Source organism: Chelon labrosus, assembly GCF_963514085.1.
Source record: "Chelon labrosus genome assembly, contig: SCAFFOLD_147, whole genome shotgun sequence".
Lineage (NCBI taxonomy): Eukaryota > Metazoa > Chordata > Actinopteri > Mugiliformes > Mugilidae > Chelon > Chelon labrosus.
This window is the reverse complement of record NW_028181701.1, coordinates 57,007-69,993: the sequence shown is the minus strand read 5'-3', so window position 1 is coordinate 69,993 and position 12,987 is coordinate 57,007. Positions and strand designations below refer to the sequence as shown.

General features: G+C 40.6%; 1 protein-coding gene across 1 annotated transcript; it reads left to right on the top strand.

Moving 5' to 3' along the window:
* Nucleotides 1-2,591: 2,591 nt before the first annotated feature.
* On the top strand, nucleotides 2,592-12,454 carry LOC311509780 (ribonuclease inhibitor-like; the record flags this gene model as incomplete). Its single annotated transcript, XM_084575214.1, has 4 exons — nucleotides 2,592-2,765; nucleotides 11,061-11,237; nucleotides 11,519-11,692; nucleotides 12,131-12,454. Coding segments are annotated over 4 exons (544 nt in total), but the record flags the coding sequence as incomplete, so codon positions are not given.
* Nucleotides 12,455-12,987: the final 533 nt, after the last annotated feature.

The following is a 12,987-nucleotide window of genomic DNA, read 5'->3' as shown; positions in this document are numbered from 1 at the left end:
TAATATAACAAGAAGTATGTGTTATCAAAAGGATAAAAATAAAGGCCCCTAAATAGCAGTAATGGTTTCATGTTTCCTCCTTGGACTCAGCGTGTCAGACAGAGCTCCACTTTCTCCTCTCATGACTAACTTAGTCCTGATAGTCACACTACAGTAAATCTGAGCCACCAACCTCAGCGTACGTTACTGGTGCACACTAGGGTTGGGCGGTATGACGATATTATACCGTGTGACGGTATAAAGTGTCTACCGGTAGAGATTTTGCGATACCGTTTATACCGGTGAAAGAGCAGATGCCTGCGGCGTCTCTCTGAGTCACTGTAATTACACCGCCTCGACACACGGGGCACTGCAGGCTTTGCAGCAGACTGCTTGGCGTGGTTGCATGAGCACGACGAAGAAGAAACAGCTTTACCTGAGTCCTGAGTGATAACAGAGCCCGTCTACGGAGAGCCTTCCCACTCTCTATTAAGTCCCATTGTAACGAATTGTGGTTGCAGTTCCACCAGATTTCCACTGGGGGCGATCGCCATGAGTGCAACATGAATGGGACTCTATGGAGCTAAACGGCTAAATGTGTCTCTTTCACCCGATTGTCGTTGAGAAATCTCAGATTTGATTGTAGGTTTTGCAAGTTCAACATGGGTTATAGGTCAAAAGTTGAATGAACGAGAACTTATGTCCTTTCGTTTTCTTACAGGTTGAGTTGTTGTTGCCCAAAACACGCTAGCATTGTGCTAATGAACGCTGATTGGTCAGTGAATGACTAATTACGACCAGATCCCGCTTGACGGCATCGTGGCATCCGAAGCGGGACCAGAATGTTAAGGCGGACTTTTTCGCCCAAGTTTTTTTTTTTTCGGCCCGGTCTTTTAAAACAACGAAACAGAAACTCTTCTAGCACGATTATTTACCCGTGTCAGCTGTGTTGTCCATGCCTCGAGAGAAAAGAAAGTGCAGAGCGCGAAAGCACCAAAGCAGTGGCTGAAGGATTGCCGTAAAGCAGTATCTGGTCGTACGATGTGTATGACGTCATTGACATTTTAAAATACTTTTTAAAGCAAAATAAGTGACTCTAAAAAATCTAACACCCAGCAGTGTGTAATTTCTTTGCATCTCCTTTCAAATTCAATATTCAAATTACTGCACAAAAAATTATATCCTGAGAAAAGTGGATTTTGAGGGGTACTGCTCCATAGACCGCCATTCATTCTGCACTCGTCCTGAGAGCGCCCTCATATGGAATCAGAGTGGAACTGCAACAGTTCAGAACCCGGAAGTTCAGTGAGAGTGGAACTTCTCCCCATATTAGACGTTCTCTGGTGATAACAATCGCGGCGGTCACGAGGAAACGGAGGCAGCCCGACCCACCCATGACGAAGAGGAGGAGGAACTCGTTCCGAAAAAGGGGTGCTACGTCTTTTGTGTGGAACTTTTTCGGATTTAGAAAATCCGACAACGAACAAAAAGTGATACTCTGCAAAGAGTGTCGCGCGACTGTAGCTGCTGGAGGTGGAAACACCGGTAATCTCTTCCACCACTTAAAGTTAAAACATGCAAAGCAGTATTATGAAAGCTAAAAGATGCACCTGTCACCTTACTTACCTTACTAAACTTAAATACTTTTTCTCATTAGTTATTTTTATTTCTTATTAAGATGGAGCTCTGTGTTTACATTTGTTATAGCTAAAGTTCAATGTTTACCAGACATTTGCACATTCTTTGTGGCTTATTATATTATTATATTTTCTTTAAAATAATGTTATGCTGCTGTGAGCAAATAAAAATAAAAGAGGAAAATGGTCAAATGCGACAGTATGGTTATTTTAAGCCATTAATTGAATTTACAGGGGGGAAAAAACATACCGTGATATAAGATTTTGCTCATACCGCCCAGCCCTAGTGCACACCAAGCTGAGCCACCTGCTCTGCTCTTTAAAATCCTCAGATGGATCCTCTTTTTTATCTCTTCCTGAGCCTATGCTCTTTGTTATTTATGTTGTGGCTCGTGTGGAACTTTATTACAATTTCATTCAAATGACTGGCGTTGTCATTTTGTTTCCATAACTGCTGTGCTATGATGACGGGTTGTGTTAGCTCCATGCTCATTTAAAGTTGCTGCAATTTTAGTTGAAGGCGTCTGGAAATATTCTAACATTTCCTCCAACTGATCTGCTTTCTGCCTCTGATCCTGAGCCTGTCATCATCCTCTTTGCTCTTTAAAGTGGAAGCTTGTGCTAAATTTGTTCCATTATATTGAAAATGTTAGTGTTTCACTTTAATTCAAATGTGAGAGCTCATTGTTGTGATGCTGATTATGTTGTTCTATGTGTGTTCTGGTCATTTGAGCAGATTAAACATGCTGCCTTTAATATGGCTATAAAAAAGATGGTTGTGTTTTCAAAGGTGTGGGGGATTGGGGGATGGGGGGGGGGGGGGGGGTCAACCTGGTTGGGATATAGAAGGGGGGGGGGGGCACAGCCAAAAATGTTTGGGAAATGCTGCAGTAATGTTGAGCTGCACATTTAAAACCTGATCACATCTGATTGAATTATTCATCATTTAATCTACATCTTTTATTCTTTATTCAGCTTGGAGAGATGCAGTTTGTCAGAGATCAGCTGTGATTCTCTGGGACCAGCTCTGAAGTCCAATCCCTCCCATCTGAAACATCTGAACCTGAGTTACAACTACCTGAATGATTCAGGAGTGAAGCAGCTGTGTGGTTTTCTGGAGAGTCCAGACTGTAGACTGGAGAAACTACAGTAAGTTCACTGTCTGTTACTGTTATCTGATATTTTTAATCACCAACTGAATCTAATTCATGTTCATCCATAACTTTCCTCCATAAATCTGTAAATGTCCTTTAGTTGAAGACGAGTGTTTGTATCAGAAACTGTAGAAAATGTCCACTGTTAGTTGTTAAAGTCAATGAAGCTTAAAGGCTGTTAGGACACAGTAATGCAGGGGAGCTGCCTCTAGGGGGGGGGCACCAGATGAAACATGTAATGGGGTAGAACAGACCTGGACATTACACGACCCGTGGACCGTATATGGCCCTTTGGCTGACTTTGACCGGCCTGTGTAAAGCTGGTTTGTTCTCATTTGTTCTCGACAGATGATCCAAACAGAAATTTTTTTTCGTGGTGTCCTAAGTTAGCATGCTAATGCTAATACCGTGTTAAATATGCTGCTGTTATTTGGCTAACGTCACTTTCAGTGTGTCTGTATGTTAGCACAGCTGGGGTACGCTCCAAGCAGACCCCGCGACCCTTAACAGGAATAAGCGGGTACAGAAGATGATTGAATGAATGAATGAATGAATGTATGTTAGCATGTATGTTAACACACTGGTGTTTAGCTGCAGTGGTGTTGTCATTTATAGTAGTTTTCTCTGATAAGATTCTGAGATAAGATAAGTTTGTCAATAAAGTTGGGAGGAGGAGCTAATTGACGTACCTGCCTGACGCACGTAAAACACCTGTGGGTCAGTTCTGACAGATATAAAATATTATCTTGAGGCCCGATACAGTTATGAGCCTTGAGTTTGACATGTGTGGTTTATGAATGATCATTTAATATACAGTAGTATTAGACAATATAAATATTATATATGGTCATTTAAAAAACAAATCATACTAATAGATTAACTGTTGATAAATAAATAAACTTGCTTATATGTTAAAAGTTCATTGGTACAGATTTCATTTCAGATTTAATTAACTGCACTTTATAAGAGAATGTGTTCAGTGTTAATGAAGCATTTCAAGCTTTAAGTATGACGAACTGCTTTCTTGATCATCCCTTTACTAAAAACACCAGCACATAATAAATCATACCACTGCTGTGGGCACAGAATTGAGTTGAGCCTAATAGGTATGTAACGATGCATCGTGACATGATTAAAAATCGGTACAAATGCGTGAAGATTCGCACTGGTTGACAGAAAAAACGAATCGCGATTGCGAGAGAAGTAGGATAAGTTTTTTTTTGTTTTTAGAAATAAGTTACGTCAGCGGTTCCCAAACTTTTTTTGGCCGCGCACCCCCTTCTATATCCCAACCGCACTGATGCACCCCCAATCCCCGACACCTTCAAAAAAAAAGCAACAAACATTTTCCATATTGTTAACCATTCCTGTTCGGCTCCCCGACCGTAGTCGGGAAGCACAGGGGAGAGTTTCCTCCAGGGCCGAAGTTGACGCTACCTGCGGGGCTAACCCCCTTCACTTTATCTCCAGCAGTGGCAAACAACACACACGGAGGCTCCCTTTTGTCCTTGAGGAAGCGACAGCCTTTATTCACCAACAACTATGACATAAACTGTACATTTATTGCTAAATTCCCTAATAGCTGAGCTAACCAGTCTCGCTGTTACTTCCATTCACGTCGCACTCGCTCCACTTTCGCTCTACCACTCACACACACACGTTACGGTCGCACATGCGCACTGTACTACCCCCTTAAAGGAGCCACGCTACTCTTAAAACAATATAATGAAACAAATGTTAATGTTTTTAAAAATCCAGTTATTCTTTGTTATTTAAGTGAATAACTACTTCAGTTGCACTTTTTTTATAAGACACAAAAACAGTGTTTAACAGTGTTTCTGTAAAGAAAGCAACTCTTTTTTTTTGGTCAAGATTTTATTACAGTGCATGAAAATGCACTGTACTGTTCTTCCAAGTCTTCTGTTTCCGTTTCTTCTTATTATTACAGTACATGAAAATGCACTGTACTGTTCTTCCTAGTCTTCCGCTTCCGTTTCTTATTATTCTTCTTCTAACGCAGCTAATTCAGCTTCAACCGTTTAGCGTAGACACTTCATTCAAACTTTGTTACGTAGGTCTTACTTAGGAGACCTGTGGAATGTATTTTTCAACTTTGTAACTTTTATACTTTTTAAGCTATTAAATAAAAACTATTTCCCCATAGACTTTACATTGTGATTATGACATCACAGTAGAGCCAGGTGAGAGCCGTTAAGCAATTAGAAATCATTAGCTAAGTTAGCTAATCAACCTGGTTAGCATGGTTAGCATTGTTAGCATAGTTAGCATTTTTAACATAACTGCTAGAAATCATTAGCTAAGTTAGCTAATCAACCTGGTTAGCATGGTTAGCATTGTTAGCATTGTTAGCATAGTTAGCATTTTTAACATAACTGCTAGAAATCATCAGCTAAGTTAGCTAATCAACCTGGTTAGCATTGTTAGCATAGTTAGCATTTTTAGCATAACTGCTAGAAATCATTAGCTCTGTTAGCTAATCAACCTGGTTAGCATTGTTAGCATAGTTAGCATTTTTAGCATAACTGCTAGAAATCATTAGCTCTGTTAGCTAATCAACCTGGTTAGCATACTTAGCATTTTTAGCATAACTGCTAGTTGCATTTTCATGCACTGGTAATTCCTTGGAATTGCATTTCTAGTTTTCTTTTGTTATTTAAAATATTGAATTACACCAGTTAACACCAGTTTACTTGTGAGATTGTATCTAAAGAAAAGAGCTATTTTTTCATGTATTTTGTTTAAGATTACCATGTAAGACACACTTTTTATAAAAGGACACAAACTGTTTTACAGAGTTTCTGTAAAGAAACCACCTCAAAGATTTTTTCTCTACGAATAAAAGATCATAATTAGTCATAATTTATCTGTAGCTAATTTTGATAAAAAAAAATCGTGATAAAATCGTATTGTGAACAAAAAATCGTGAACCGTATCGAGTCGTGAGTTGAGTGTATCGTTACATCCCTAGAGCCTATTGACACGGCCCTCCAAGATATTTACTGTTTCTCATGTGGCCCCTTGGGAAAAATAATTGCCCACCCCTGGGGTAGAAGATGTGTGCACCAGGGAAGTGTGGTCAGGGGAGTCAGGTGATGTAGTGTCTCACCTAGCATCATGAAAAGTAATGACAATAAAATAAATTATACTATTGATAAAATAACTTCTACTATTTGTCCATTGGTCTGTGATATAAATACATTTTCTGTATGATTCCAGTCATTTTCATTGTCAGAATCTCTGAATTTAAGTATTTCTTATGTGAATACAGGGAGCGACCATATATGGTCATATAGGGAGAGACACCAGTTGAGGCAGCAGGAAGCCCAGCCTCGGATTGCGCAATCTGCCTGTGGTTAACTGTCTGTATGGCATCAATATATTGGTTGTGTCCTAATCTTCCATAGTCTAGTTAATGTATTTCATGTATGAGTGTAACATATTTAGTCTTGTTGATCTGAAAAACAAGGAGATGAGGCAGCCAGTACTTCTGCCTCATGGAAGAGGGCGCTAGTGAGCCACTGGTTCATGCTGTTGCTCTTCTTCTACGCTGAGTCAACTCTACTGTCCAGGTCCATTTATTGGGATCTATTCTTTGTGTGAAAGATAAAAATAGAAGATTGTAAATCTAAACCTTCAGTCAAAACAGGAAGTGGTAAATGATGGAAGATATTCTGTTAAACAGTCTGAATTAAAAATGGATCAGATCATCAGAAGATTTAACAACTCAATATTATAATTTGATTAAGGTGATGATTTAGTTTCAGTTCTAATCCATATTTCCATTTGTCTTTATTTTTTCTCACTGGCTACTCTCATGTTGAATGAATGAACTGTGGAGTTGTGACGGCCAACGCTCTCTCTGTCTCATTCTGTCTCTTAACTGCTATAGATTGACATTGGTCCTTTGTCCACATATGAACCTTATACCTGTGTAAAGAATCCTCATTGAGATATGAAACGTAACCAGTTAGTGTGAAAGCAGCCAACTGATGGAGAATTTAAGCTATTTCATTGGGGTCATGATTGTAAATGTAGAGGCAGGGATGTGTTTGTCACTTGTCACCAGGGCTCCACAGTGCGAGCACCTCGTGGCAAATGCTGGTAAAAAATAGTTCAGTGCGAATTGTGAAATGCAATTAGTAGCACGTGTGCAACTACTGAATTTTACCGTTCAATAAATGTTTCATGATGTGTTGCTGACGTTTGGAGGTTGAGGCCAGTTGTGCTCTTGAATGTAGCCTCAGCTGAAAAAATAATAATAGGTGATTTACACGTAGTGAGCGTGGTTGCTGACGTGCTGCGGAAGGCGGTTAAAGGCAGAGGGAGAATCTATGGCAGGGTCAGCGCCGTTGTTTAGGAGGGAAAGGTGATGACAGTTCTAAGGGTCCACACACAGCCCCCAGTAGCCTCTACGACTAAATTATTATGCATAGGCTTAACTAATATATATTCATAGCAATGAATCCGAACTAAAATAAAGCCACAACGTCATGTCATATTTTAATTTTAATAATTTCAATAACCCTCTTGGCCCCTTCTTAAAAAATGGTTTGGTCCACACCACGGGTTCGAATAGAGAGCCGAAGTCCCGCCCCCTCTACTTCCGGGTTATGGGACCTATCTTTCGAAAAAATATCAACGGCAGTCTATGGCGAAAGACAAATTATTTTCTGGTCCCGATCGACTTGTGCCTTGGATTATACATATGTTGTTTTTCAGAATAAAAAATGATTTTATATGTCAAGAATGTTACAGTTTGTCGCAAGATAGTTAAGTAAAACGCTATGGAAAATACGTAATTAAACGAACTACAAGTCCCGCATGCTGGCGCGTACAGAACCGACCAAAACTCCCTTCGTGTAACTACAGCTCTCGACATGACCCGATTTATAATGATTTTCACCTCGTTTGATGCTTCTGCCTTCGTCCTGGAAGAAGACGGTAAAGCTCAACAAGGAGACAGCCATAGTTCTCTAGGGATCTCTAGAGAGATGTAGTTCACTAAGCGATCTCATACAAAACCTAATGTTGTTCAGCTTATTTACGTCAAATAATTTATCTCTTGACGTGAAAAATTATCTTTTAAATTCATACACATCATATGTGAAATTCATGCCACAATTCGATCGGGACCAAAAAATAATTATTATCTCTCCATAGACTGCCGTTCATATTTTTTCGAAAGATAGGTCCCATAACCCGGAAGTAGGGGGGCGGGACTTCGCCTCTCTATTGAGCGCGAGCGAACTCCAGCAGGGAGTGAGGGAGATCCAGATGATGTCACACAAAACACAGATCTGGAGACTAGAAAAGACGAGAGGGAGGCCAGGGCTAGGAGCAACAGAGCAGGGGCCCAGGACATCAACATTTTTATAAGAATGGTGAGAGTAAAACTACCCGAGGGGGCCTACTTGTTCATTCATTCATTCATTCATTGTCTGTAACGCGTACCTGACGGGGCGCAGGGGCTGTAGCTTACGTTAGCTGTCAATCATCGGGTGAGAGGAGGGCTACACTCTGGGCAAGTGGCCAGTTCATTGTAGAGCAGCGATTCCTAGTGTAGATAACTGAACGTTACTAATTCAATTCAATTCAATTCAATTTTATTTATATAGCGTCAATAACAATACAAATCGTCTCAAGACGCTTTACAAAAACCCGGCCTGAAACCCCCAGAGCAAGCCTGAAGGCAACGGTGGCAAGGAAAAACTCCCTTTTAACAGGAAGAAACCTCGAGCAGAACCCAGCTCATATGGAGGGACCCATCTGCCTAAGGCCAGCCGGGTACAGACAGAAGAAAGAGAGAAGAGAACAGCAAGATAAACATACATCTGTCATAGATACACATATCTGACTAAAGTGTACATGTGGAATCTTATGATACAAACTGATGATGTTACATGACAGTTTGAAAATGTAAGAGGAATCATAGGCAGGTTGTAGAATTGTTCATTCAGGTAGGAGTGGATAACTGCAGGATTCCACTAATGTGGAGGCTATCTACAGCGGACTGTGTGTTTCACACATATTACTGTCGGACAGTGCTCCAGTAAGCACCAAGCACCCGCTCAGTTACCAGGCTACATTGAATTGTATTATGACGCATTCAAGTTCTACTCAGTAATTATGAGCATTAGGCGAAGGTCAATAACGTTATCATGATGTGTTCAAATGTGGTCTTGTAAAAATGTGTTCGCTATTGGTGGGACATTTGAAAATACAAAGAAGTTAAATGTTCCAACAAGATTTGTTGTTGTTTTCACAGCGATATAAAATAAAACAGAGGGATGATAGAGCTTTCTGCCTTCAAATCCATGCTAAAAACCCACCTTTACTCCCTGGCCTTTCTTGTTCCCTAATCCTGTACTCCTGCTCATCCTATGTATTTCTGTGTTGTGTGCCCTGATATTGAAGGTTCCTTTTTATTTATGTTTTTATGACTATTGGTCCAATGTGTTTTTCTGTATTATTTGTCTGAATCCTTGTTATCCACTGTACAGGACTTTGGTCAGTCTATGCTGTGTTTAAATGTGCTTTATAAATTAAACTTACTTACTTACTTTACTTACTAAAATACACCATAATGGCCAAAACAAACAGCAAGACAAATGTTCATCTTTATTTATTTTTACTTTATATTTGCAACATACCCTCAGTTCAGTGGCATAAATCCACGGCCATGCACAACTTCAACAACAATCAACAATCAAGACTACCGTCTTTCTTAAAGAGACAACGCTGTTGTTCTAAAGGTGCAGTGCACCAATTGTTCTTATAAAAATAAAAGCAAAGATGGATAGAGCTTTTAACACTGTAGCAACAATTAATATGACAGTTATTAATGTGAAAGTACAGGTTTAATGCTGACTGGCAGAAAACATTCCCGTGGCTCCTTTACCAAAACGAATTAATGTAAGTACCACCAAGTACTTACACATAGGCATTATGAACCCTGCCTGTTGTATGAATGTTCTATGTTATAACACAGGCCAGATAAGCTTCAGTCTGTGCAGTACTTGTAAAACTGTAAAGCTATGAATTTAATTGTTTTGCTTATAAATGCCTTCTCGTTGACCTCATATCACTTTATTAAAGAAAAACACATTATTTGGTAACTTTTCATCGTGCCCCTAAAATTATTTGTGTGCTACTAGATTTTTCAACTTAGGAGCACACGTGCTACTTGGGACAATGCTAAGCTCAAGCCCTGCTTGTCGCCAGGGGCAGTGGGTGTGACCGGGGTTGAATGATTGCCTAATGAATATCACTTGCACCTACCTGTGAATCTGTTCTGTCTGATACAGAGAGAGGGGGAGGTAGGGGAGGGATTTTACTGTTGACCTCTTAAGCTATTGTTCATCATAGTTTAGTCCTGCAAGTCAATCTGCATAATAATATAACAAGAAGTATGTGTTATCAAAAGGATAAAAATAAAGGCCCCTAAATAGCAGTAATGGTTTCATGTTTCCTCCTTGGACTCAGCGTGTCAGACAGAGCTCCACTTTCTCCTCTCAGTGACTAACTTAGTCCTGATAGTCACACTACAGTAAATCTGAGCCACCAACCTCAGCGTACGTTACTGGTGCACACCAAGCTGAGCCACCTGCTCTGCTCTTTAAAATCCTCAGATGGATCCTCTTTTTTATCTCTTCCTGAGCCTATGCTCTTTGTTATTTATGTTGTGGCTCGTGTGGAACTTTATTACAATTTCATTCAAATGACTGGCGTTGTCATTTTGTTTCCATAACTGCTGTGCTATGATGACGGGTTGTGTTAGCTCCATGCTCATTTAAAGTTGCTGCAATTTTAGTTGAAGGCGTCTGGAAATATTCTAACATTTCCTCCAACTGATCTGCTTTCTGCCTCTGATCCTGAGCCTGTCATCATCCTCTTTGCTCTTTAAAGTGGAAGCTTGTGCTAAATTTGTTCCATTATATTGAAAATGTTAGTGTTTCACTTTAATTCAAATGTGAGAGCTCATTGTTGTGATGCTGATTATTTTGTTCTATGTGTGTTCTGGTCATTTGAGCAGATTAAACATGCTGCCTTTAATATGGCTATAAAAAAGATGGTTGTGTTTTCAAAGGTGTGGGGGATTGGGGGATGGGGGGGGGGGGGGGGGGCTGTCAACCTGGTTGGGACATAGAAGGGGGGCACAGCCAAAAAAGTTTGGGAAACGCTGCAGTAATGTTGAGCTGCACATTTAAAACCTGAACACATCTGACTGAATTATTCATCATTTAATCTACATCTTTTATTCTTTATTCAGATTGAGTTGGTGCAGTTTGTCAGAGATCAGCTGTGCTTCTCTGGGACCAGCTCTGAAGTCCAATCCCTCCCATCTGAAACATCTGGACCTGAGTATCAACGAAGACCTGAAGGATTCAGGAGTGAAGCAGCTGTGTGGTTTTCTGGAGAGTCCAGATTGTAGACTGGAGACTCTGAGGTCAGTTCACTGTCTGTTACTGTTGTTGATCTGATATGTTTAATCACCAACTGAATCTAATTCATGTTCATCCAGAACTTTCCTCCATAAATCTGTAAATGTCCTTTAGTTGAAGACGAGTGTTTGTATCAGAAACTGTAGAAAATGTCCACTGTTAGTTGTTAAAGTCAATGAAGCTTAAAGGCTGTTAGGACACAGTAATGTTGAGCTGCACATTTAAAACCTGAACACATCTGATTGAATTATTCATCATTTAATCTACATCTTTATTCTTTATTCAGATTGATGTGGTGCAGTTTGTCAGAGATCAGCTGTGATTCTCTGGTCTCAGCTCTGAAGTCCAACCCCTCCCATCTGAAACATCTGGACCTGAGATCTAACAACCTGAATGATTCAGGAGTGATGCAGCTTCTTGATCTTGAGAAGAGTCCAGACTATAAACTGGAGACTCTGGAGTGAGTAGAGGGTTCCAGTCAGTCCATGCTGCTTTCATCAGTATTGTATCAAATATCCAGTGTTTCCTGTAAACCTGCAGCTTCTCAGTGAAGCTGTGAGAGGAGAATGGAGACAGGCTTCATGATTGGACAGAAAGACAGAGAGACAACAGTCAGCCAGTCAGATGAGCCAGAAGCTTGTTGTGATCATGTGTTTGAGTTGATGTGAAGACGACTGTTGTTGTTGTGTTGATGTGTCCAGGAAATAGAGCTGGATTCCAGCTGACAGCCTTCCAAGATGTATAGAGACAGTGGTGGTCATTCATCAAATCTGATCAACAACTGATCACAGCTCTGAGATCAGTCTGACTGAAGCCTGCACATCACAGAACCAGCATTGCATTTAGTAACCATGAGCAGAGTCATCACCTCCTCTCTTCTTTCTCCTCCTCTCTACAGGTGGAGGTTGTACCTGTGAACAGGACGGTGTGTGAGGTGAGAGGATGAGCTGTGTCTGAATCAGAAAAGACTTTATTGTCAAGTATGTTTGTTCATACAACTGTTGACCATGTGAGTGGTCCTGGACTCGATGGATCTCAGCCGTCTGTTAAATAGTCTGTGTCCAGGGTGAGAGGGATCAGACACAATCTTAGCTGCTTCAGAGTCTTGGAAGCGTTCAGCTGGTCTAAGCCTGTTCCTGCTCTGCACATTATATTGTTATGTTTGCCTCTTGTTATTTTTAAACTGTAAATGATTTGTAAATGAACAAAGAATAAATGACTAAATGTTTCCTGACGTCCTTCCATTCAAACCAAATACTCCTCTAATGATGTTGTGGCGCCGCCCAGCTGCTTGGGATGAAGTGAAGTTTGATTGTTGGGACAAGACATGAAACACTAGGACAAGTTCCAGCATGAAGAGCAGCACTGTAGATCCAAACAAGATGACGTTATACTGCAGCTGATGCACGGTTCATGGCTGAGCTATGACGGTGGCAGTAGTCACAGTTAGGGCTTGAATCCATAGACTGTAGAAAACATGGAGCACACGTCTCCACTTCCTCTCATTGGTCAAACTGATGCTAGTGTCCCAGGGCTACATGCGGCGCCATCTGGTGAGTTCTGATCCAGAGTCAGATCAGTTCTCTCTGAGAGTGGATCCATGTTATTGATGCCCCGCCCACTCTCCCTCTAGACTCACTGGTGATTGGTTAATGCTGCTCTGCTCTACCTCCACCAGTTACTGAGACATGTTGAAGTATACACTGAACTTCTTTATTATTTTAAATCAAGCTGCTCCCACAGAGCTAACGTTGG